At 41.2% G+C, this 25,274-nt stretch overlaps 1 protein-coding gene across 1 annotated transcript; it reads right to left on the reverse strand.

Moving 5' to 3' along the window:
- Positions 1–640: 640 nt before the first annotated feature.
- LOC136435485 (uncharacterized) lies at positions 641–25,126 on the reverse strand. Its single transcript, XM_066429032.1, has 30 exons — positions 24,858–25,126; positions 23,150–23,325; positions 22,813–22,885; positions 22,359–22,426; positions 21,859–21,981; positions 21,147–21,265; positions 20,494–20,635; positions 19,593–19,712; positions 18,355–18,824; positions 18,121–18,229; positions 17,664–17,807; positions 16,739–16,960; positions 15,439–15,646; positions 14,509–14,629; positions 13,982–14,119; positions 13,135–13,259; positions 12,293–12,468; positions 11,583–11,740; positions 10,858–10,998; positions 9,931–10,069; positions 9,239–9,482; positions 8,439–8,589; positions 7,748–7,958; positions 6,826–6,965; positions 6,317–6,386; positions 5,691–5,846; positions 5,020–5,126; positions 4,250–4,382; positions 2,674–2,975; positions 641–2,229 (listed from the first exon to the last, which is right to left on the reverse strand). The coding sequence occupies exons 1-30, from the start codon at positions 25,009–25,011 to the stop codon at positions 2,094–2,096; spliced, it is 4,776 nt and encodes a 1,591-aa protein (XP_066285129.1). The 5' UTR covers positions 25,012–25,126; the 3' UTR covers positions 641–2,093.
- Positions 25,127–25,274: the final 148 nt, after the last annotated feature.

A 25,274-nucleotide genomic window follows, 5' to 3' on the forward strand; every position in this document is an offset into this window, starting at 1 on the left:
CGGCAAGGTTACTATTACTAAGACGACGTGGGTTTTGTTGGTTGCCCTTCATCTACCAAACGAGCATGACAGCCGCTCATGCTTCAGAACCGCAAGTTCTGATCGTCAGTCATTCGTTGATTCTATTTCCTCGCATTGAGCTGACCGTCCGGACCACCTGTGGCTGTGTGTGCGTCACACGCCGTCGTCTCGGCTTCGCCGCGACACTTGTTTGACGGTCGTTCCGTGCGCGGACCACGACCGCTGGGAGCCTACGCGCATTTCCTCCTTCCGTTTTTGAAAGACAAGTCTCCGGAGCGGAAGCAGTGCTGGGAATAGACGGCCCTGTCGGTGGCATTCTCCGCAGCTCGATTAAACACAAACCTCGGGATCAAATTCACATTGACGTGTCAACTGATTTCTACCTCGTTTATTCCTTAATACTTACATTTCTAACTATAGCTTGCCGTTTTTGAAATCTTGGTTTGGGGATTGTTTAAAGGAATAATATGAAGAGATGATTTCCCGACAATAAAAGAAATAATTCTACCACCAGTCAGCATTCAAATGTGAACGTTAACATATACTCCCGAACACTCCATTTTCTCCCTACCTTGAAATAAAAAACACGCGAACTTAAATGCATTTACAGTAATACATGTACATGTATTTTCTAGAATAACATGCAGTGATGGGTAAATTTGGTTCTGAGCTATATGACAAACTTTTACAACCATCTAATCTGATCGTTTTTTTTAATAAAATACGAATATCCCTTCATATAAAAAGTCAATTGGCACAATAACACAAACAGAAAACACAAGAATACAAAAATCATAGATATCTGAAAAAAATTGCCCCAATATTTTTCCAGGGAAGGGTACAATTGTCTGTGTTTTTTCTGGGCCTGTGTTAGAAGATCTGTATCAGATGCCATATTTGTTTGAATTATGTGATATGAAAAATATCACATGGCTTATGGAAATCTATGACTCTAATCTATTTACTTGTTATTAACACATGAAACTTTCAGTGCATTTGTTTTCTTTTTCCAGTGAAAAATCTCATATCAGATCCATCATTAATGTAGTGAGACTACTGAACTATTTTTGATCAGTAGTTCACAGACACAAACACATATAATATCATAACTATAGTATGTTCATACCTATACATATGCTATTTGGTTCCATTCATAATTGGAATAATTTCTTCTGCACTTCTGTTTTAGGTAATTTGTAATATGGCATGCTTATTAGGTCTTTCATAGAAAGAATGGCAGAGGACACATGATGTCATAGCAATGGTACAACAACGCCTCCTATCATGTTACATAGGAACGACATCTAAAAGCAAAACAACAGAATAGAAAATCTAACATTGGTCCTTGCATGTAACAAAATCATCTTACAAAGGAATGACATCTAAAAGCAAAACAACAGAATAGAAAATCTAACATTGGTCCTTGCATGTAACAAAATCATCATTGTTGAACATCATAAATATGAATTATTAAACAAAACAAAACCAAACAGCTTTATCAGAACATACTCTTCAGTAGAATTTTCCGAACAAAGCCTTCAGTGAACATCAAAATTGTTTATAGCTTTGCTGAAAACTTATTTCAGGACTGATATCCTCAAATTGAGAGGGTAAATTTGAAACCTTTGGTTGTCACTCTGGTAACTACTTTGAAGAACAGTACAATATTCTAGTTACGTTTACTAATTCAGTAGGCCTATCCAATATAAGCTAAATTCATGATTACTTATCAGTTAGCTGAATTGCTTAATACTATTTTAACTGTCATATCAGGTATATTTCTGTTCGATAACATTAGATTTGTAATTACTAGTAATGACTTAGAAGCATGTTTAGTTACCTATATAATGGAATGATATCGATGATAGTTACTAGTATAATGTACCATAAATTGTGAAATATTTGCGGTGCTTTTTTGTTTGCAGTTTTTGTGGTGAGAGCTCATTACACTACAACTACAAATGTATGCTCTGCCTTGCATTTTTGTTATTACTGTAGCTTCTTACTGCAAAGATTTTCACCTTGCCACAAACTTGCGAACGAATTCACAGTAGCGTTTCCTCATCTTTGACCTAATCATTGAGTACAGTGTTGAGCACACACTTAGGACAGGCCATGGGGATTTGTGCATTTGTATTGAAGTGGTCACACAGTAGTCGGGTGGTGAGGGGGAGGGGGGCGCCATGGGTCTTCATACGACTCTCAAACCTGGGGGGGAGGAAAACAAGGCTAAGTGAAACTCTTTTATGAAAGAAACAGACAATCTTATGTTAATCTTGAATTACACTGATCTACATCAGATATTGGAGAAGATCTAATGAAATACAATGTTGAATATGATAAAAAAAAAGATGATGCACATTAAAAGTAAAGAAGGGCATTCAACAGCAGACGTAGTTGGGAATGTTATTAAAAAAATGTATAAAATTCTTGAACTTGAGTTAATTCTTTGGACCAGTAATGGTACAGCATAAATGAATGGTGAAAATGATTTCCATAAATATGGTAGAAAGTCTAGCCAGTTTCTGTAAAGTTCTGGTTAAGTTTTAGCATGTAGTACTTCTGTTCTAAAAATGATACTTATCATCCTGTTGAAACAAAACACTGTATCATAAATTCTCACAATACCAAATTAAGATGTTTGGATCAAACCTGTAAACTTCCTCACGATAGTCCTCCTCGCGATACGAATGTCCGCAGGTGAAAAACACGGCCTTCTGCGGGATTCTGGACTCCTCCTTTGGTCTCGGGTCGCCGAACACAGCCTCAGCCTCATTCTGAGACAACTGGATGTATCCCCTCTTCCCAGCATCCTTTTGGAGGTTGTGCATGATCTCCTGCCACAGTTTGTCCTCCGGGACGAGGTTGTCCGAGTTGCTAGGCAACGGGAGCAGACTGCTGTGGTTGGATCCAAGTATCGCTTCTTGTAAGGCTTCTTCTTGTTCCATGGGAACCTGAAAAGTGTGGAATTGTTTGTTATTGTTGTTGCTTTCACCTTCATTCTTTCATCTATCATTTTCAACTTTTATAGCCAGGGTACCATCCTAGTTAGGTTAGTGGGGCTCCTATACAATTCCCTTACAGGCATCCAGAGCATTTTATGAGGTTTGAAATTTGAATAAAAAAACTCAAATTTCTAGTCATTCCTACACATAGTAAGTTTCAATAACACTATACCATTGCATATCAACATTTAAGGAGCAAAGATACGATGTCGTTGTGTGGTGAGAACTGATAGAAAATCCAAGCCCTAATAGACTGATCTTGACTGTCCATCACAATTAGCGGTTCGACCAATGAGAGAGTGACTGCATGTCCGTCAAATACTTGTATTCTTATGTTTTAATTTTGCATTTTTACGTTTTGACGGAGGTGGGCGGGGCTATGGTATCGGTCTATTTACACTAGGCGCGTGAAACTAAAAGATCACTATGTAGCTTATTTTTGTGCCGCTTTTGAGCACTTTTGATAAGAAGTCCGCACGCAAATGTGGTAAACAGTGGCATTAAATGTCAATTTCTACAGCAACTAGAATATTTCCAGTTTTCAAGCCTCATAAAATGCTCTGGGTGCCTTTAACAATGATGGCTCCAACTTTAGATTTATTAGTGTAACAAAGGACAAACAGCATTCATTTCTTACTTGTTATCAGTATTAGAGCTTTGTCAACAGTCAAAACTGCCCAAGATGACCACTCGGGGGACCAACAAAATATAGTCTATGTGGACAGGTGGTCACTATGGAATAAACAGGATTCTTAATGCTTGTGTCTATGGGAAAAATTATCTAAGGAACCACCAAAAGGCGGTCACTTTGGCCAGGTGTTCTTTATGTACAGGTATAGATTTAGCTGTAATTCATTTCAAGTACTGTCATTCTTATTTCTTTCACTATGACTTTTTGTTCACGGTTTTCACTGTCACTTCTGTACCCTGAACTTATCATCACCGTTAAAAAAACATTGGTCTTACGCCCCCCTCCCCATCTCTTTACAACATTTAGTATAATATAATACCTACTACTCCTCATCCTTCCTCATAACATCACCGCCTTTTTTGTACATTTGCCGCCACCATGAAGTTAAGATTCAGGGAAAAACTCAATTTTTCTTACACCGTGAAATTTTTCTACCGTGAAGATGAATTTCAGTATCTAAATACAGACCACATAATACATTTTCATGCTAAAAAAATACAAGTTTTATGTATAAGATGAGGTTATTGGATACCTTTCCCTGTGTGATCTGTTGAGTGACTGCTGAAGTCAGCTTCAGGTGGAAGCCGGTGGAGAACGTGACAGACTGGGTAGATGGAGCAGCTGCAGCTGTGGTCTCTCCAGCTGTCTGAGCATCCCTGTTCCTCCTACAGGGTGGACAGCAGGAAGAACAGTGCAAAAATCTAACTTTGAGATACTACACATTAATGAATATTTATTACCTTCGTGTGTGTGTGTGTGTGAGTGTGTCTGTACCCCGATCGTGCGGACATATGCGTGCTGCAACTGGACACCATACACACAAACAGGAGGTCACTTTGCACATGTTTGCAGCTAGAGCTCACAATTCCCGTTGCCGCATTGGTATATTGGCATATCTTTGCTAGGTTGCGTGTGGTGATGCACATTGTCTATTTTACAATGTAATACTGACTATAAGATCACAGCAAGTAGCGAAGGAATCTACCCTATATCTGCTTACGACATTGGGCGACAGCGGACCGCGCTTTAAGCATGGTCTCTATAGGAGGGCAGTTCCACTTGTGCAATATAGGGGTGCAATTATGATATTGAATTGACAATAGAAGCAGTTACGGTGTAACGAAGACATCGTGCATCACCACGCCCAACCTAGCAAACGGTATGCCAAGTTACACACCAATGCGACAACAGGAACGTGAGTTCTAGCTGCAAACGCGCAAACAAAAGCATTTCCAATGCTCCCGTCAGGAGGTCATGCTCCTTCCCGGAGTAATAAATAAAGCAAACCTCAGGAAACCCCACCTGTGAAGGACAATGAAGAGTGGACAGGCCAGAGTCGACAGGTGTGTCTCTAACACAGGCTCCAGGCCGGCTGTCTCCAGAGTTTCCTCCTGCCAGAACTCTACCATCTGTGGAGAAACAAAACATCAACTATCAACAAACTTCTAAATAACAGTATTCAAAGGTCTGAAAAACTAGTGTCACATGCACTGACTTTTACATCTTATTTTTTCAACCTTTTGCTCAAGCTTGAAATTTTTCAAGATTTCAAGGGAGCAGGTCTCCTTTGATAGTAACAAACAGTTTTTCTTCGAAAGTATCTTTTAACTCTTGAGGTTAGGACATATATTACGGATAATCACAAATTGCATTTCCTACATGTAAGAATCTGCTTGTATCTTTTAAAGTTGTACCCATGTGATGGTAGTTCCATTGTTTCCATGTCTAATCCTTCAACAGACTACTGTTAATGCAGAAATGTTCGCGGTGGTTTTATGTCTGCGTTTTTTGCGGCGACTGTTTCACCGCGAACTTAAAACCATCGCGAACATTTTTGGCCAATACTGTAGCAGTATGTGACAATAGAACTGCCGCAAATACTTCATTTTCACATTAGCGCGAAATAAAAACCACACGAACTTAAATGCATTCACAGTATCTTTCCTGGACTTTGATAAAGAAATGCTACTTACTCCCTCTAAAAGCTGCAGGTATCTCTGACTGGAGTCCTGAGCCCCAGTACTGTCCTGTATCACCATGGTGATGTAGGAATCCACATGATTGACAGCTTCATCAGATGACATCTCTGAGTTAGCTCTTCTCATTGCCTTCAGTCTGTAGACCAAAGCCTGCATAAAGCAATATGTCAATCAATCAATCAATCGGCCAACCAATCAACCAATCAATCAATCAACTGCAGGCATCAGGGCAGATGCATAGTGGCTACAGACATCTCCCTCCAATATGTCAATCATTTGAAGATAATTGTACATGGTTTTTAGGGTGTTAAGTTAGTAAGTTAAAATCCTTAACACACCTTAAGCTGTATAGGGCAGTGCCCATCTCCATTTAGATAGCCCTTGGGCCACACAGTTGTGCAAGCACTCCATATATCTTCAGGAGAGATTTCCAAAACCTCTACATAATGACTTCCATTGTATCTAATATTCAAAAAGCATGACTTCAAGATTCAAATCCTACATTTTGAGGTGCTTAAAGAACACAATATGCCAATGGTTTGAACTTGTCAGCAACCAGAAAGGTACAGTCTATGTATGTAGAGAATGGTCCAATACTATATTGCTGAAGAGAATCTGACCTGGGGGAAAAGGTTGAGTTCATCATAGATGTCCGCAACACTGGCCCAGTCCTCATAGTCCTGGCACAATCTGGGGAGGGGGGCAGGAAAAACAAAGAACAGTTGCAACTTTTTTTCAACATTGTCAATGTCATACCATGGCTTCTGTCCTTAGTGCTGAACTGGCAACAGTTACAACTACATAGGTTCGTCATTGATAACAGATGTTGCACTCTTGCCAAAGCATCAAGGAGGGATGGAAAATTGACACAAAGGCAGGAAAAACAACACTGGATAGGATATTTCAGATGTACATGTGCCTCATTTGCATGTTCGGGGCAACTTAAATGGAACCCTTACGTATCCTGGAGTCATGGCTTATCATTCCCTTTAGTCTGATACCCGCAACTGTTGGAAGCAGACGAAAGCTAACAAGACGGGACTCCAGGCTGAACCATACCAAATTACATATCTTTGACAATAACATAAGAATGTAAGAGCGAGTAGAGTTGAGAGAGTGCATGTCATACCTGACTACATCATGTGGCTGGTAGAATGTCCTCAGGTGTTGAATGGCAGCCTTTAGAGCCTGTCTACCATAGGAGGGACCACCCTTGTCTACTGTGGACAGATCAGGCAACCCGGGTTCATCATCTGGGTCCTCCAGGCTCTGAAATTCAAACATAAAAGCTGAATTATAAGTAATGGTTATGGTAGCTACTATTTGTTTCTAATATCTTTGTGTCATTATAAAAACAAAACAGGACTAAGCCCATGTTATGCCATGGGATCTGTCCTTCGTACTGAACTGTCAACTGATGCCCTCTTTCCTACTGACAGAAACATGAAGCTGTATGTTAGATGTCTGAGACTGTACACAGCTACATGTACCTGTTTTCAATCTTTCTGTGTCATAATAAAGCAATGTCAGTGTCATCCCATGGCATCTGTCCTTAGTACTGAACTGTCAACTGTTGCCCCCTTCTCTACTGACAGAAACAGGACGCTGTTGGATGTCTGAGACTGTTCATGGTTACATGTATCTGTTTTTAATCTTTTTGTGTCATAACAAAAAAAAGAAGAGCTAAGTCAATGTTATGCCATGGCATCTGTCCTTAGTGCTGAACTGTCAACTGTTGCCCACTTCTCTACTGACAGAAACAGGAAGCTATTGGATGTCTGAGACTGTTCACAGCTTTCTGTTTCTAATCTTTTTGTGTCACAACGAAACAACGTCAGTGTTATGCCATGGCATCTGTCCTTAGTGCTGAACTGTCAACTGTTGCCCTCTTCTCTACTGACAGAAATAGAAAGCTGTTGGATGTCTGAGCATATGCACCTCCCTGAAAGGGACTTTCGTTCAAACAAGTGAAGACATGAGAGTGGAAATACATAGACCATGTAAATTTTCAACAGCGAAACTTAAGTAGAATAAGAAGGAAAGACATATACCTCTTCATCTTCAACATTGACATCATTATCCTCCTCTTCTCTCAACACGATAGCACCAGGGATGCCCTGGAGCTGCAGGGGCGTGAGCACGTCTCGACCAATGAATGACATCTGCATCCCCAGTGATGAGGAGGAGGATGAAGAGGAGCTCTTCATGTCTATCCCCAGCTGACCATGGCTGTTCCTACCCCACACCCACACCTTGCCTGATCTGTAGGTAAACAAGACCATTAATGAACATCTATAAGAAAGAAACTCTACAAATATCTCTATCAGTCAGTCTAAAAGACTATGACTTAAACTGTGTAAAATGGGATGGTAGCCATTCTAAAAACAATGTGGTGTTAGCTATGGAGACAACGTACCTAATGTGCAAAATCAATTACCTAACATTGTTTGTCTTTCTCGTAGATAAAAGTACACTGGTGCAAATCTGTCAATATATTCTAAAAGAGCCATGAAGAACTTTGATGTAGAAAATATTCTCATATTTTCATTCTGTCATTTGTAGTGTGTGACTAGATGTAGAAAATGCAGCTAGCTCTAGATGACCAAGTGTCAGCTGACTCTCACTGTTGTGTTACAATATACTCCTGAGTAGCTGGTGTGTAAAAGCAAAGGCTTGTTGTTCCAGTTGACTACTACAGATACAGTAACAAACCATGTCTATTCCATGAAGTCTATTCTTTACCTGTCCACAGCTGCAGAGAAGTCTTCTCCTGCTGCTAAGGCAACGACTGGTCTCCCTGACAACGCATGCACTACCTTGGGAATGGTGACCTCTGACCTCCCACCATGCCCCAGCTGTCCGCAGTTGTTCATGCCCCAGGAGAACACCTCCCCTGAACAGCACACAAAGGAACATTTGAAAATTTGGGACAATTTTTGACAATACAGGAAACATTTAGAGCACTTTCCATCAAATAAATTGCAAAATGTTGGTATTTTTACTTCCATCAAATGAGAGGCCTGCACATACCTAAAAAGTGTGATCACGTTTTATCATAAGTTGTAATTTTTCATTTATCAAAACTATTTCTCAATATCAATCCATATATCACATAAAAACTTAAAAGGTAATTTTGTCACTGAAATTATAGTGACTGTACTAGATCAAAGAAAGGGTGCATTGCATAAAATGAGCCATACAAAGCTGAAACTTGAATAATCCTCTTATTCTTTATTGTTTTTTTATTAGTCTTTTTATTGGTCAAAAATTACCCCTGCAATGGCAGCCAGTGCTGAATTGCTGCAGGGTTTACAATCACATAATACACAACAGATACATATCTTCTCCACACTTGCACTTTGTGGACCTGTCGCAAGGGTTTGGGAGGCTGCTATTCGGTGCCAGCAGGTGATCTCAATACGAAGTTATGTTATGTAAACCCTTATCTTCACCCTAGACTATTTGAAATTTTTTTTTTTTATTTGCTCCAATTTTTTCTGAAAAAATCCAATAATCAACAAATAAAATGAGTGTGGCCTTACCTGAGGTGGTCAGCAGCAGGTTGTGTACAGCACCAGCTGCCACCTGCCTGATCCTTCCCTCCACTCTACACTGTACCCACAGCGGTTTGAACAGTTCCCCTGACAGGCCCATGGCGTGTTTTGCGGGGCTCTGCGTGTAGGACGTGCTTGCTCGGGCCTGTCTGCGGCTGTTCTGTAGATACTGCTTCCAGACTTGGGGGTGGCGACCGAAGGTGTATACTTGTTGACTGGATGTGATGATCACCTAGATGTGTGAGATGGACATCTTGATTTTGAAATTTTTCATATTATTAGAATTGCAACTGTGCAATACACATGGAAGACAGGCAGCTATTGCTGGTGTCGTGACCCCTCCACACATAACATACCCGTTATTACACTTGGGTGGAGTGAGGAAAGTCATGTAAAGTGCCTTTTTCCCAAGGGCACAAGATTTGTGGCATCAAGTTTGTTGATTCTAGTAACCAATAGAGAAATGCGTCAATGAAGGTAATATGATACGCCAAATAACAGTTACTCAAGCAATTGTAAATTGTGATTTTGGAAATGGTTCGAACCCGGGACCGCTGGGTTCTGGGCCGATAACCCTGCCGTTACGTCACACGACCCCACAATTTGATTGTCTTTGTCTTATCTAAGAAATTGTCTGAAAATCATGTGCAGTCGTTGATAACTTATGGCAGTGTACTTACTGTGTGGAAGAGTCCACAGGCAACTTGGGCGACTTTACCCATGATCCCCTGCACCCTCTGGGGAACGCTGACTTTGTCGGTACTGCCGTGTCCCAACTGGCCATGGAGACCACATCCAAACGTAAAGACCTCCCCACTCCTGTACAGATAGATACGACTCAGAATATCAGTTCGAATGCTTTTGCAAAAACTCGAGAACAGAAAACACTGTACATCTTGAAACTTTTTGCTGTGGTTTTATTTTTGCAGTTTTTGAAGTGTCTTCTCCCCTGCAAACCCATGTCTCCCCTGAAATGATTAATATGTCTCCCTTGTATGACTACTGTACTACAGAATTGTTTCAACAGCAAATTCAAAATACTGTGAAAACCTCCTTTTCTCTCCTGCCACAAAATAAAACCACTGCAAAAGTAAGGGAACTTACAGTACTCACTAAATGATGAACAGTTTTGCAAGAATACAACGAGGACAGAATTGTCTCAAAGCTATAAAAAAGCAATTCTGATATTTTTTTGTACAAAAGGGCGGTAGGCTTGTTTAACCTACTTTTTCACCCTTGCTTCAACTTTATGTAACTAAATGTGCACTGTAAATGTATTCATTTCTTTCTTAATAAGTTCATTTGATCCTTTCTTCTTTAATTCTTCTCTTTCCAGTAACCATAGAATTCCAAACAACAGATACACACCTTCTGAATCAAAGTTGAACTGCAATTGCCAAAACAAAAATCAGACTTACCCAAATTTTCGACTGATCAGCTCCAGTCTTTGTCAAGGAATGAGCAATCCACTTTGCAGTTAAATTTCAAATTCAACTTTATTTCTAGCACCTGGGCAATATACAGAGAAGAAAGACTGTGTAAAAATACAACTTTGATTCAGAATGACTTCTACCGACACAGAAGAACCTTCAAGTGAAGATACAGACCTGGTCAGCACAGCGGTGTGTGCATACCCAGTAGACACCTGGACAGCGTTCTGCACTGCTGTCACCACATGAGGTTTGTTCAGGTTCTCTGCATTCCCCTGGCCCAGCTGTCCATGTACACCCCAGCCCCAGGTCCACACCCTGGGAAAACAACATCAAGTCTTCTTATCATACCGTATTTCTTCTAATAATTTCACCCCAAATAAAGTGCGCACCCCCGATTTGGGCTTCACCGCAACCCCAATCACGCCAGCTGAGATAGTTGACAGAAAAACCTGAATAAAGTGCGCACCCCGACTTTGACTTTGACCTGAAGCCTCATCTTGAAGGTTGAAATTTTTAAAAAGTGCGCACTTTATTAGAAGAAATACGGTAGCAGTAAGGCCATGTTGATTTGATTATATGGATGACATCCACGCATACATCAATTTTCGTCCATTTCCAAAAATCCACAAAAAGTTTCTACCATACTGTAAATCATGCAAAGCAGCAACAAAATTAACAAATATATGTTGTACATTGCAAACAGATATTTCGGAAAATGAATACTAATGTCATAGAAGGCCAAAGTCTTGAAGAAGAAGATGTGAAATAACAAAAATGAAGAATCCATGATTTGGTATGCCATTCTCTGTGTGTCAGGTCACTTGTTCAACCTATAAGAAAAGGCAGTGCACGTATCAGCCAACACACAGTTTACAAACATATGTCCACAACACACAAACCTTCCCTCCCCATCCAGAGCTGCCGAATGGTACTGTCCTGTTGTCACGGAAACACAGAACAGATCCTTCAGCTGGGTGACCAGGGTTGGGTGGGTCTGTCTGTCCCAGTCTCCCAGACCCAGTTGCCCATAGGTCGACGAACCCCACGCATAGACCTGCTACAATTAGGATCACATAAAACCCATAAGTAACTGGGCACAAGAAACAATGAGAGTGCAAGACAGCATGTATCAAAATCAGAGATTTTATATTCTACAGCCTAGTGCGCCAAATAATCGTTACTCAACCAACTGGATAAGATTTTGAAAGAGTTAAAATTTTACCTGGATGTCTAACCTTCATCAACTCTATAGACTAGTACCCTAAAGGTAAAGTTATTTGGCTTCCATTTCTCTATTGCCAAATAACGGTTACTCAAGCAACTGGATAATCATAATGATTTTGGAAACGGTCAGACGTTTCAAGTAGCATCCAATAATTTTTGTCAGTGACTCTGAGCAAGATTTGTCGAACAGCAGTGTCACTGACGAAAAGTAGTGGATGCTACTTGAAATGTCTGACCGTTTCCAAAATCATATCCAGTTGCTTGAGTACTAGTAACCGTTATTTGGCGTATTGTATTACCTGGATGTCTAACCTTCATCAACACATTTTTCTATTGATTACTAGATATCAACAAACTTGACGATAGCATAAGGAGGACAACCTACCCCATTCTCGCACAGTGCCAGTGTATGGTCCTGTCCACACGACACGGACATCACCTGCACCTGCTGTATGGACAGGGTCTCCACCCGCATGGGCGGCACGTACCCGCTGTCCCCCAGCAGGTGTCCATGCCCCAGTCGGCCCAGGTGTGCCTTCCCCCAGGTGTACACTCCCTCCTCTGGGATGGAAAGATAATGAGAATCTTTAGTACCTTTATCAAGAAGGTTACGTTTTTGGTAGAGTTTCTAGCAGTCTAATGGTGTTTGTGTGTAACAGTGTGTGTGGTTTAGCGGCTCTACAAGCTATGGACGGATAGGAAATTTGGTGCAGCATGTGGTCTTGACCAATCAAAGAAATTACTAGATTTTGGGCCCCCAGACAGCTTTTCTTGGTACTGCAGAAGAATTTCCAGTTTTTCTATCTTGGGTCCAGAATAAGCTATGGTCAGGATTTTTAGGATGGAAGACAGCTCTTGTACTCTGGAAGAAGTGACAAAAATGTTGGCCCTCTAGCAGATTTCTGTGGAACTGTAAGGTCATTTCAGCTGCAGAGTTTAAAACAGGATAATCAAGAAGGGACAGAAAGACCAGTTCCTCAATAGAAACAACACACACACTTTTGTGCAGAAATATCATAAATTTACTTCTCTCCATTAAGAAGTGAATAGTAGCGTTTAAGCTATTGGTTAATAGACAAACAGTGAGCAGGAGAGAAGTCATTGATGTATTACCTGTAAAGAACCACAGGAAGAATAACTAACAGAAATGTCAAGCTAGTTGTGGATCCAAAGTTCAGATTCTTTGCTATCAAACCAAGATGCATTAAGAGCTTGCTGAAGACTGACCTGTTAAAAGTGCCATGTGCTGTTGTCCACAGGACACCACAGCTGCCTGTGAAAGTGGAGGTTTCCTTTTTACAGGCACCTCTTCAGTTGTCTCTGGGCCACCGGATTCACAATGGTGGTCTCGCCTACATACAAAATCAACATGTGTCAGTAAATTGCATCCAGTTCAAACTCTACTACCGGATAAATCATGGATGATATCTGTAATTTATCCGGTAGTGGAGTTTGAACAGTATATAATTTAGTATTGTTACCTGGATGTCTAACCTTCATCAACGTAACATGTAAATGTATACGTCAATGATGAATATCAAAAGTGATCTTGTTTTAACAAACTCCACAGAAGCTCATGTACTAGTATATGTCAGGGTATAGATTGCAATCTAGCAGAATAAAAGACTCTATTGATAGAGATCACGATCTGAGTCTCTGTCGCCAGACCCTCTGCTCAGGATTCTATAGCTAGAACTGTGTTAGGATGGCCTCCCATTTAGAGATCCTAAATTTCAAGTCAATCAATTGATCTTAAGTACCATGAATCGAAGTTGAAAAGGGAATACAGTCAAACCTGGTTAGCCAACCACCTGGCACAGGCAACCGCCTCCTGGACCAGTCACAAGCTACATTAAAACAGTCCCGCCCATTTTTGCATAGTCAACCCCACCCTGTCCTCAGCAACCATTTTCCTCTGTCCCTTGAGTGGTTGCTGAATCCAGGTTTGACTGTATCTTTGAATTTACAGACCCTGATCAGGACCTCTACTGGCAGAATTTGCAATCATGACACATGATACTTCATGCAATTGCTACAAGTCTGTAATTGTACACAATGCAATATGCATCTTAACCTGTAGTTGAGCACAATGAGTACATAGAGGAAGAACTGGACCAGTTCTCGGGTGTTCGCTGCCCGGCCGGCTCCGTCTGGATGGGACTGGTCACTGTCCATACTACTGATGGACATTACACTGGAGGAAGAGGTGGTCCTGAGGCAAATAAAGAAATAAAATCATATCAACCTTTGGAATACAAATGTGTTCAATCCTAGGTACATTTTACTCTATTTTCATGGTGACTTAATTTCAGATGATAAGATTAGGAAAAGAGATTTTTTCTTTGTTTTAAGTTTACTGTTGAAACAGTTTCAACAATTCTGTATTACAATATATCAATACAAAACATATATTCGCAGTGTCACCATTTTGTGGTAAGAGGTCACAGCAAAAATAAAACCATCGCAAACATTTCAAGTCTTACAGTGGTAAAATGACCAAGTAAGATACGACAAGTTACTTCTGAATTTGAAAATTGCCTGAAACAATCATTAAAATCACACGTTTGAATCTTCATATCCATAACTGAGTGGTAGACTGACCTGTGTCTGACCCTTGCCATGTGAAGAGCCCTGGACACCAGAGGTCTAGAGGGGTCGAACACCCTGGCCAGACCCAGCAGTGTGCTGTCTTCCAGCTGGGGCAGACAGGAGTACAGCATGCCTAAGGGGGTGACAAAACATGGTGTGTTATAGAACAACCACAGTCTTGCTTAATTACTTTACTAGTTTCATGGGTGGGCTGATCAGGGGGCCCTTTTTTCCTGTGATCAACTCACATAGCCTGAGATTTGTCTCACAAATGTACGATTAGAGCTATCATTCTAAAGGGTGATAAATAAGCTCCCCAATTCTAAAGTATCAACAGACTGAGATGTAGTCGACTAAAGTTAAGTGAGTCCTCACTCTCAGTGATTATGAGACAAGCTTGTCTCAATCACGATGTTTCAGACTTAGAAAGAAGAGATGACGTTTCAGTCCTACTCATGTAGCCAGTTAACTTATAAGTGGTTGAATGAATGTTGAATGAATGAATGAATGAATGTTGAATGAATGTTGAATGAATGTTTATTTCCGTGTCCTGCGACAAAAGTCGCCCAGCCCATACGGGCTTATAAGACACCATACATAAGAATACATAAACTTGAGAAATGTAGGAGGTACAGTAGTAAATAATGATAATCAGAAATAAATCATAATAATAGCAGTACTAGTAATAATAGCAGTGGTCTTAGGATCCTGTCATGTGGTGAGTAAGTTTGTGGTTGAAAACCTGCTGATCGAGTCACCGACAAAAAGGAGTGGATGCGACTCGAAACGTCTGACCGTTTCCAAAATCATATCCAGGTGCTTGATTACAGTAATTGCTTTTTTTGGTAAGTAAGTAGTTCAGTGCATCAAAGTGATCTCTTGGCTTTGGCACTGAGCAAAATGCGTAGAAAAGTTTACATAAACTTTCAGACCAAGCCATACCCGTATGAGCCAGTGCCAGGTCGGGTTGAGTCAGCAGTACCCGGACCATCTCCCCCGATGACAGGGCCTTGAGGAAGGCACCTGCTGCAGCTGTACAGATGGCCTGGCTGTAGCCTTTACTCAGCAGGTCCGACAGGATGGTACCACTCAGGTACAGGGTACCATGTTGGGCCAGCAGTTCCAGGGCTGTGGGTACCAGGGCACGTGCCTAGGCAAAATGTCAAGTAATACTGCATCACTCCATGATCTTTACACAAAGTACAAGCTAAGAAAACATGACATAACTATACTACATATGCATTGTACATAACAGGCTTGATTTGGTCAAAATTTCATGTTTCTCTCATACTTTTTAATTTTTAAAGGCACCTAGAGCATTTTATGAGGCTTGAAACTGGAAATATTCTAGTTGCTGTAATCTTTATGAAATTGACATTTAATACCACTGTTTACCTCATCTACGTGCGTATTTCTTATCAAAAGTGCTCAAAGGCGACACAAAAATAACCTACATGGTGATCTTTTAATTTCCTGCGCCTAGTGTAAATAGACCGATACAATAGCCCCGCCCACCTCTGTCAAAACGTAGAAATGCAAATATTTCAAGCCTCATAAAATGCTCTGGAAGCCTTTAAAATGAAATTAGAGAAGGGAACACAAAAAACTACCATCAAATCTGCATATGAATGTGCATGTATATGTATGTATGCACACAAAACTGCGGGTATGTATTCTGGATATGTGTTGAGGTGCACTTGTGACATTATTTTATATGTAGGATGTGTATTTTGTGACATTATCTTAATGCTAGTATTACTTTGGTGATTACAGTGCCTCTTTGTCCTTGTCTATGCTTTGTCACATTTGATACAAAAAATATACACAGTATACCTTTGACATCTAGACATACATGCATGGCACCTTTGGAAATGGACAGGGTCTAGGCTTTTAGCTAGCAGGGTGTCAGGGTGTCTCTGTGACGCCCTACACTAAGAAAACAAGAAAATTGGACGCCCTTCTTTTGCAGAGGACACTCAGAGGACATCCTGTATCCCTGGTAATTACATACACATGCACATGTGTTCCCCCCACACACTCACTACAAAATGGACCATTCCACATACAAGACAGTTGAACAGCACGTAAATTGATTGAGATGCAATACTACCAGGTAATTGTTAATCCATGGAGCACATTGGGATGCTGTGGCTCCCATTGGTCCCCCCCCCCCACAAATTTTTGCACGCCCTGTGTATTAATCATAGCTAAAAGCCTGACAGAGACAGAGTTGCATTCTCACCTTAGCCACTTCAAACAGCAGCTCTTGCAGACCCTGTGAGGCCAGCAGCTGAAGTGCTGCCTGTTCGTCGTAGTGAAAGTTATCCATGAGGAACTCCCTGAAACTCTCCACGATGGCCGGTCTGTCTGGGTGCTGTAGTAACTGTTGGGTGTAACAGTGTAGTGCACAGTCACACAGCTGTTTCTCCTCTTTAGCTGGCAGCTCACCTGGTTTACTAAGTACCTGTGGACAATAGGGCAGGTTTTTTTTTAGGAAAAAATTGCAAGGGTGACCAAGGGGGGGGGGGGGGGGTTTGGTGTGGAAGGGGCGTTCCACCCTTCCACAGCATGGAGTTTTAGAGAACCCTAAGTTAAAATGGGGCCTTCTAAGGCTTTCTGAGGGGCAAAATTACTGTCAAAGTTGTCAAAGCAACATGTGACCTAGCAGCATCTCTGGTCAATCAGAATTATATGTTTATCAGAGAATCTGCTCCCCAGGGCAAGGGGGCGCATGGTCATGCAGGGCATGAGGGCGCTTCGCCCCCTCTTTAGATGAACCCCTGAATTAGGGGATGTCAGATAGACTGCAATAATAAGCCTGTTACTGTTTTTAACTTTGTGCGTGCAGCAAGATGCGTTGTGGCTAATAAATGAAAGGTGAGACATAAACAAAACACGTCTGGACTTCTATCACTTCTGTACTACAGAGTTGTTTCAAACGTGAATTCAAGACACTGCAAAAACCTCCTTTTTCCTAGCCTGAGTGTCATCCTGTTTAGTTCCAGACTCTACCTTCACTGTTCGGTGATGGTAGAGAGCCTGGAACTGCACAGGATGACACTCAGGCTACCTTTTTCCTCCTACCGTGAAACAAAACCATGGTGACCATGAAATAAAATGAATTAGTAGTGCTTACAAGTGACCAATCACGTGCGACTATGACAAACCTGCTTCAGATGTGTCATGACCTCGGTCATGTGACCGTACTGTGCCAGCTTCTTGATGCGTTTGCTGTGCGGTGCCTTGGACAGCTGGTACAGCTTCACAGCCTGGGCAACCTCTCCCTGGGACAGCATACAGTCAGCTGACACCTGAACAGCAAACAAAATCATCATGACACAGCTCTGGTAGGATACTTTCTTTCTGTGTATCTGTTGTATGCAGAGACAAAACTTACCTCAAGACCGTTGCCATTTCATGGTACAAAATCAAGAAAGTCTCCTGAATACAAAACTTGGACCTCAAAACATTATGGAGCCTTTCATGTCGGTCTAGAGCAAATAGACCAATCTCAAATATCTTTTTAGGGAGCCTTTTAAGTCAATACTACATAAGGTCCATTGTATGCCTATTCCCTATTTCTCAAATGTTTCAGCAAGCCAAAGTCCACCATCTATTGCCCACCTCATACAACATGTTCATGTCCAACCCTAGAGTGATGCCCAGTTTCTCAGCTGATGCTGTGTCTCCTGATTTTACAGCCAGGTCAAGGAACAACTGCTCTGGGACTGTCCTGCGTGGACAAAAAAATCAAAATGGAATCAGAGTGGCATAAAAATGTTTTCATACTAGTTTTGTCTGTGTCAATAGGATGTAATTGTGCATCAAAAAAAAAAAAGAAATCAAAAGTCACTGTACCTGGGTCTGCACTCATACACTCCCGCTGTAGTCACAACCACACAACCCTCAAGAAGGGTTCCCTGAGAAAAGTCCATCTTGGTCAAGTCTGCCTCTGATTGGTCAACATTCAAGGGACTAGAAGGAGAAGCCTTTTCTTCTGATTGGTTGCCATGAATCCTGTCCTGTGATTGGCTGGCTAGAACACTATTTTCTTCTGATTGGTTGCCACGAATCCTGTCCTGTGATTGGCTGGCTAGAACACTCTTTTCTTCTGATTGGTTGGCATGAATCCTCTCCTGTGATTGGCTGTGGAGACTTTCCAGTTTATTGAGGAGATCAGGAGGAAATGTTTTCCTGTAAAGAGCAATGACCTGCTCCTGGGGTGGGAGGGTGAAACTCTGGATGACTGAGTGCATGTTGGTTTCCTCAGTCTGTGACTCCTCAGCTGATGTTTCTGACATCTGGTTGGATACTATATTCAACTTCACCTAAAGAGGAAATATCAATACATCATAATATAATCTAAGAACGTCAGAAATAAAGATCATGATTTTAGTCTTATAGAGGACGCTTTGGTTTCTATCATAGATAAAAAATCTGACATATTTTTTTCAGTATCATTCATCTATGCATGTACATGTACATTGTATTCTTTTGAAGCATCTATATCTATTGGCATATTGGCATATGAATTTGAGGCGAAGTAGATCCCTACCAAAGATGGGTCACAGTATAGTGGACAGAAGGCACAAAGACACTTTTTCACAACACAGAATGTGACAGTTAGGCCATGTTGATTTGATTATATGGATGACATCCTCTGGGAACCCCAAAACTGATGCAAGCGTGCGAAAAAAAAAGAAGTTTGGCCCCCCCAAAAAAGTTGCATTCATTATGAAATTTACGTGGTCAGCAAGGTTGAACAAATGACTAAACACACAGAGAAAGGTATACCAAATGATGGATTTTTCTTTTTTGTTCATTCACATCTTCTTCTTTGACTTTGGCATTCTACACATTAGTATCAGTTTTCCGAAATATCTTTTTGCAACTTACGGCATATACATGTATTTGCTCATTTTGTAGCTGCTTTGCACGATTTACAGTATGGTAGAAAACTTTTTTTATGGGCGAAAATTGATGTACGCATGGATGTCATCCATATAATCAAATCAACATGGCCTTACACCCAGTTGAATTAGAGGGACTTCATGTATGTAGATATAAAGATGTAAGAAACAAGTAATTCCATGCACCTGTGTGTCCCTGGCAGCTGTGGTGACAAACATGAGTCGGTCTGTGAGGAGGATGTGTGAGGAGTCAAGGGGCAGTCTGTACACATACAGGGCAGACCTCTGCAACCCACTGTCATATACCTGGGGGAGCAAAATAACAGAATGTACAGTCAAAAGTCCCATTTTGATTGTGTGTTGGCAAATACAGGGGGGGGGGGGCGGATGCTGTGATGCGGGGGTTAGGTGTGTTCTAGTCTTATTGTACTTTTAGCAGACAATTTTAAGCACTAAAAACTGCTGGTTCCCTCTCTATCTCCCAATGGGCTCTATTGAATAACAATTTCCTGGTAGCTTTGCTTGTCAATCAGTTTTCATGCTGACCCAGTGTCTGTTAGGACTAAAAAAGCAACAGTAACACTTGAACACAGTAACATCTGTATGTAATTACCAGAAACAGGGGTCCTCTGTGCGTCCAGCTGAAAAAGGAGCTAGCATTCTGACCCCAAAACCACGGTTTCATACGTCGGTTTCATACGAGTATGAAATTCATACGCGTATGAAACTGATGTAGCTTACCAAATTGAGGGCGGCGCCGAGCGAATGTACGAAATTTTCCCGGCCACGTAACAAACTGTCCACCGAGGAGGCGTACAAAATTCTGCCGGCCGAAGTAGCGACGCGTACTAATATCGCCCACCGCGCCACCCACGATTTGGTACGCAACGGCAGTTTCATACGCATATGAATTTCATATGCGTATGAAACCGACGTATGAAACGCCGATTTTTGACCCTGAGTGCTACCTGGAAAAAGAGGGCGTCCAATTTCCTTGTTTTTTTAGTATCATGCATCCAAGAGACGCATGGACGCATGCCTAGCTAAAAGCCAGCCCCACACCATCTCCTTGCAGAAGGACACTAACCTTACACACAGCCCTGCTCCTATCCTGTGCCATCAGTAGACTACAGCCCTTAGCCTGCTGGGCAGACAGTCTCACGTCATCTGTGAACTGGTTCAGCACCTTTGGCATGAACTCTGGCCGCAGCTCGTCTGTGTGGAGGAAGCTGGGGAAGGGGGTGATGGAAGAAATGTTTTTTTTTACTTCTTCATCTTGTGCTATCACTTTCTTTATGAATGGTAGAATATAATCTGACACATCTACCATCAGAAAATTCTTTGACAGGAGAAATGCATTTGTGTCAACTAGGCAACTGGTTCTGATACTACTATGTACTTCTTTCATGCCTTGTTTGCTATCTTGTGCTATCATTTTCTTAGAGAAAGGTAGAAATATTATCTGACACATCTACTGTCTGCAAATTCTTTGACATGAGAAATGTATGACAAGTCAACTACGCAACTGTTTCTGATGTTATCTTATACTTTTTTCATGCCTTGTTTGCCATATACTTAGTACAGTTTTGTTGTCCCAAATTTGAGAGACTTTGAACATCTGACTTTTGGACCAACAGGATGAAAAGGAAATGCATACAAATATTTCACTACATACATCCAGAAGGACTAGATTTCTACAAATGATGAGAGTGATGAGGTAGTTGAGAACAGGAACAGTACCTGTCTATTGCATCTATCATCTCGAAGCCCAGACCGGAGGCTGTTCCTGGGGACTCAGGCAGGATGGAGGAGCGCTGCTCCAGGAGAAGTCTCCACTGGATACCTGACTGGGTCTGGACCTGGCAGGGGAATATAGGAGTGTTTACTATCAATTAGACTACAGCCAAACGTATACAACTACAAATGACCACCTCTAGATCTATACAAGGACCACCTGGACAATACTGTAACCACTTTTTGGTGGTCCCTTTGATAATTTTTCCTAATGATATAAGTATCAAATAAGCATGCTGTCTATAGTGACCACCTGTACATATTGACCAGATTTTATTGGTCAACTGAGTGGTCTTTTGGGCAGTTTTGACCATACTTCAGTCCAAATTGGATGCTAATTGTTGACAAACTATTATCAATCATGGCCTCAAATTATTGCACCATTTACATTAATGGTCATGGATGGTTGTCATGGTTACCTACCAGTTGTCATGGTTACCTACCAGTTGTCATGGTTACCTACCAGCAGGTGTACTGTGGAGTGGTTGTCATGGTTACCTACTGGCAGGTGTACTGTAGAGTGGTTGTCATGGTTACCTACCAGCAGATGTATTGTGGAGTGGTTGTCATGGTTACCTACCAGCAGGTGTACTGAGGAGTGGTTGTCATGGTTACCTACCAGCAGGTGTACTGTGGAGTGGTTGTCATGATTACCTACCAGTAGGTGTACAGTGGAGTGGTTGTCATCCCTGATGAGGTCCATAGTTGCCACATGTTCCCTGACTTGTGTACTGGCCACCTCTCTTCCCAGGATCAGGTCTACAAACACCAGTTCTCCTATCTGAGGGTGGAAACAATATACAATAAAAATCAAGAAAAAGCAGTTAAACATGTATCAGTAGGCATTGCGGACTACAAAAAACGGCTTTGTGAAGATACACATGTAGGTGACAGTCAGCATCTAAACGGTATCTTATCCTTTATCAAATGAATAGACAGATGACAATCAGGATTTGTCTCATTTGTCCAAGAATTATGACATCGAAAAGTGTTAACTTGAAAAACTTAAACAGCACCGTAGGATCATGCATTGCGATAGGGAGTCTTACAGCTAACGTTACTCTACTTAATCAAGGTGCATTTACAAAAGGCATCTAATGGCACTTAATCACAATAATGTCTTTATCTAAAGAACTATATATATTTTATGTGTCTTACCTCAGTACCAATGATAGCAATCTGTTTATCATCAAAGGTGTACCACCATTCAATGCAGGTTGGAGGAGCTGTAAGAATGGCAATCAATAAAAGAAAATCAGTTTTCTAACGTGCTGCAGCATGAGTTTTTGATACAGTACATGTAATTGTCACAATACTGTAAATCTTGAAATGTTTGCGGTGGTTTTATTTTTGTAGTGACCTCCTCACCGTGAATGTGCGTTTCCAAAGTATTACTACAGTAACTGTACTCGGAATTGTTCAACTGCAAACCTCTTTCTCCCTCCTATTACAAAATAAAACCACCGCAAATTTACAGTAACTAATTCTGACATTGCATATCAGCATCAGGATTGGGTTTTTAGAAAACATCGCTTTATATGCAAGATCAAGATACTAGTGGTATAGGCTGATCAAATACAGACAAGACAATGTGGAGTAGGTTAGGTCTCACCATGTCTAACGGTCGGTTTGACCTCTGTGACATCATCCTTGTTCCAAACGACTTTGATAGCTGCTGACGGATCCTGCATATGAAGGGGAAAATGTGCAAAATCACCAAATTTTATATCTTGGCAAAACAAGCAGTTTCAGGCATTCCTTATTGTCCCAAGAAAATAATAGATAATCTATCATTCTATGTATCATCAATTACATTTCAAAAATGTAGGCAGACTAAAGACTACCATAAAATACAGAGAGGTCCGTAACATGCAACGTATTATCGTGACCCAGGTATGACATAACTAATTCTCCATTTTCTCTATATACAGACAAGAGAAGGTACCCACCAGGAGAAGAAGAGCTGGGACGATGTACAAGTATCCTCTCACGCTGGCACACACGAGCCACGTCCCCCGCGGGTCCAGCGCCATGGCCCGGATGGCCTTCCCTGGGTGCTGAAACCATGGTAGCTGCCTGGTGTTCACTTTCCTCCCCTCAACAATATGCTGAAGTAACAGGAATCCTACAAGAACAGAAGCAGAACCCAACAATTATTTATTATCTTATTCTAAACATAAACTAGTCAAGAACCATATAAATAAAAACACTGACAGTCTACTGAAACCAGCTCAGGAGCGCACCTGGGGCGCCATACTCCAGTGGAATGCCCTGCCTGGCACGGTAGTGACGGCTCCCACCGTTGAACCTTACCATGCCAGGCTGGAGGCCTGCCTGCCTTAGCCTGGGACCTCCCTCACCCCCCCCCCCCCCCCTCCCTACTTTGCCCCTCGCAGGGTCATCTGGGGCAACACCATGATGATGATGATGATTTTATTGAATTTGTAACATAGCAATACAAAGGTAACCCTGGCAGTATTTGCATTAGATTTGTTTTCTAATCGCAGAACCCAACAATTATTTATCATCTCATCTTCTTTTACTGAAATTGCAAAACAGCAATACACAGGTCACCCTGGCAGCGTTACTGATGTCAAGTGCCATCTAACTAACAGTAGATGTTACTGTTGATCTACAAATGGATATGAGATGAGCTTAATACGTTTTTAATACATGTTGTCTATGAATTGAAATATGTACTGCTGCTTTCTTGCTCAAACCCCAGTTCCAAGTAAATAGTTGATAATAATCATGAGTCATGAAATAATAAGATTTATATCTAAGGGAAGTACTTTCATCCATCCTCCAGCTGTATCATAGCATCAAAGATATCATATATAACATTGAAGTTGCCAACAAGTATTTGCATGCAATCTCATTTAGTTAGAGTACATTATATGAGACGATACTGTAAATATTCTTTGCTTAATCAGATCTGTTTTCTAATCGCATTGTTTCAGTTATGCATCGTCATTGAATTAGGTGAGGAAAACAGTTGTTCTTTTTTTGTTGTTATCTTTTTGCATAATGTCTTTCATCTTTTTTCCTTGTTAGATGCATATGAATATGGTATCTCGACTCCAAGTGTACTCCTGGTGTCAGTCATGCAATGCTCAGGTCAGGAGTCATATGAAAATCAGTGAAGGAACTTGGCGCAACTTTGGAAATTTGTTTATTACTGTTTATGCCATAATTTTTCAGTATTTGTTTTATAATTTTGTGCACTCTGTGGTGCAACTTGGTCATTCAAAGCGAGACAATACTGCAGTCGCCACACCACGGGCGCAGCTGGCCTTTCCAAGTCACTTCACAGCCCCGTGTGTAAACAGACCGCTCTTGATCGGACTTGAGTGTAAACCCAGCCTATATTTGGCAATGCAGAATTTCAGAACAATAGCACAGCCGTGGTCTGGATCGAATCACCATATCGATTACTGAAATCAAGGAGGTTAAATATACAATGTATATTTAACCTCCTTGCTTTAAAGCAATCAATTAACTGTTAACGTTAACTTTATATCTCAAATTAACAATTCATAGCTGGTTAAGTTCATCAGGTACCAGCTCACAAAGGATTTAAAAGAATTGAATGGCAATGCAAAGTAGCAAAGACAGCACAGTATTAAAATCCCTACTTATAAGATGTTACTTCTATACCATTATCACACAGCAACACGAGTAGGGCCCTTTTCCCTTCCTGCCACCAGTTACAGAGCTGGATGGAAGGTCCGCTAGAGCCGGAAACGCCCCTCTTCGGAGCCGCTGGCCGAGTTCTCAGCTGACTAACCACTTCAAAAAGTGGGGTCTTCATGTTTGGGTCTAAGGCTTCCAAGCAAACTGTTTGTCAGACTCATTGCTAGCTCTAATTTGTTGCAAAATAGGTAAAAAGGGCAGTGAAAAAGTTGATGCGAAACCATCAGCTATTACTGAACTTTGACCTTGATCCCAGGATGCAGTACCAGTGAGGTATTTTGCATGGCGGGAAACGAACCAATCAGGTTCGTGTGTCTGAACACTTACAGCCTATCCACGTGCAGATTTCTAGTAATATTTGCATAAAATGTAGTCCTGTGA

Source organism: Branchiostoma lanceolatum, chromosome 5 (assembly GCF_035083965.1).
Source record: "Branchiostoma lanceolatum isolate klBraLanc5 chromosome 5, klBraLanc5.hap2, whole genome shotgun sequence".
Lineage (NCBI taxonomy): Eukaryota > Metazoa > Chordata > Leptocardii > Amphioxiformes > Branchiostomatidae > Branchiostoma > Branchiostoma lanceolatum.

What these genes read in the sequence shown, in the direction of transcription:
- LOC136435485 (XM_066429032.1), bottom strand. Translation starts at nt 25,011, where the DNA reads ATGAAGACCCCACTTTTTGAAGTGGTTAGTCAGCTGAGAACTCGGCCA. An exon ending in ATGATAGATGCAATAGACAG is followed by an intron (nt 20,636 to 21,146) that starts GTACTGTTCCTG and finishes CCCCTTCCCCAG; the next exon opens with CTTCCTCCACACAGACGAGC. An exon ending in TATCGTGAGGAAGTTTACAG is followed by an intron (nt 2,230 to 2,673) that starts GTTTGATCCAAA and finishes CCTCCCCCCCAG; the next exon opens with GTTTGAGAGTCGTATGAAGA.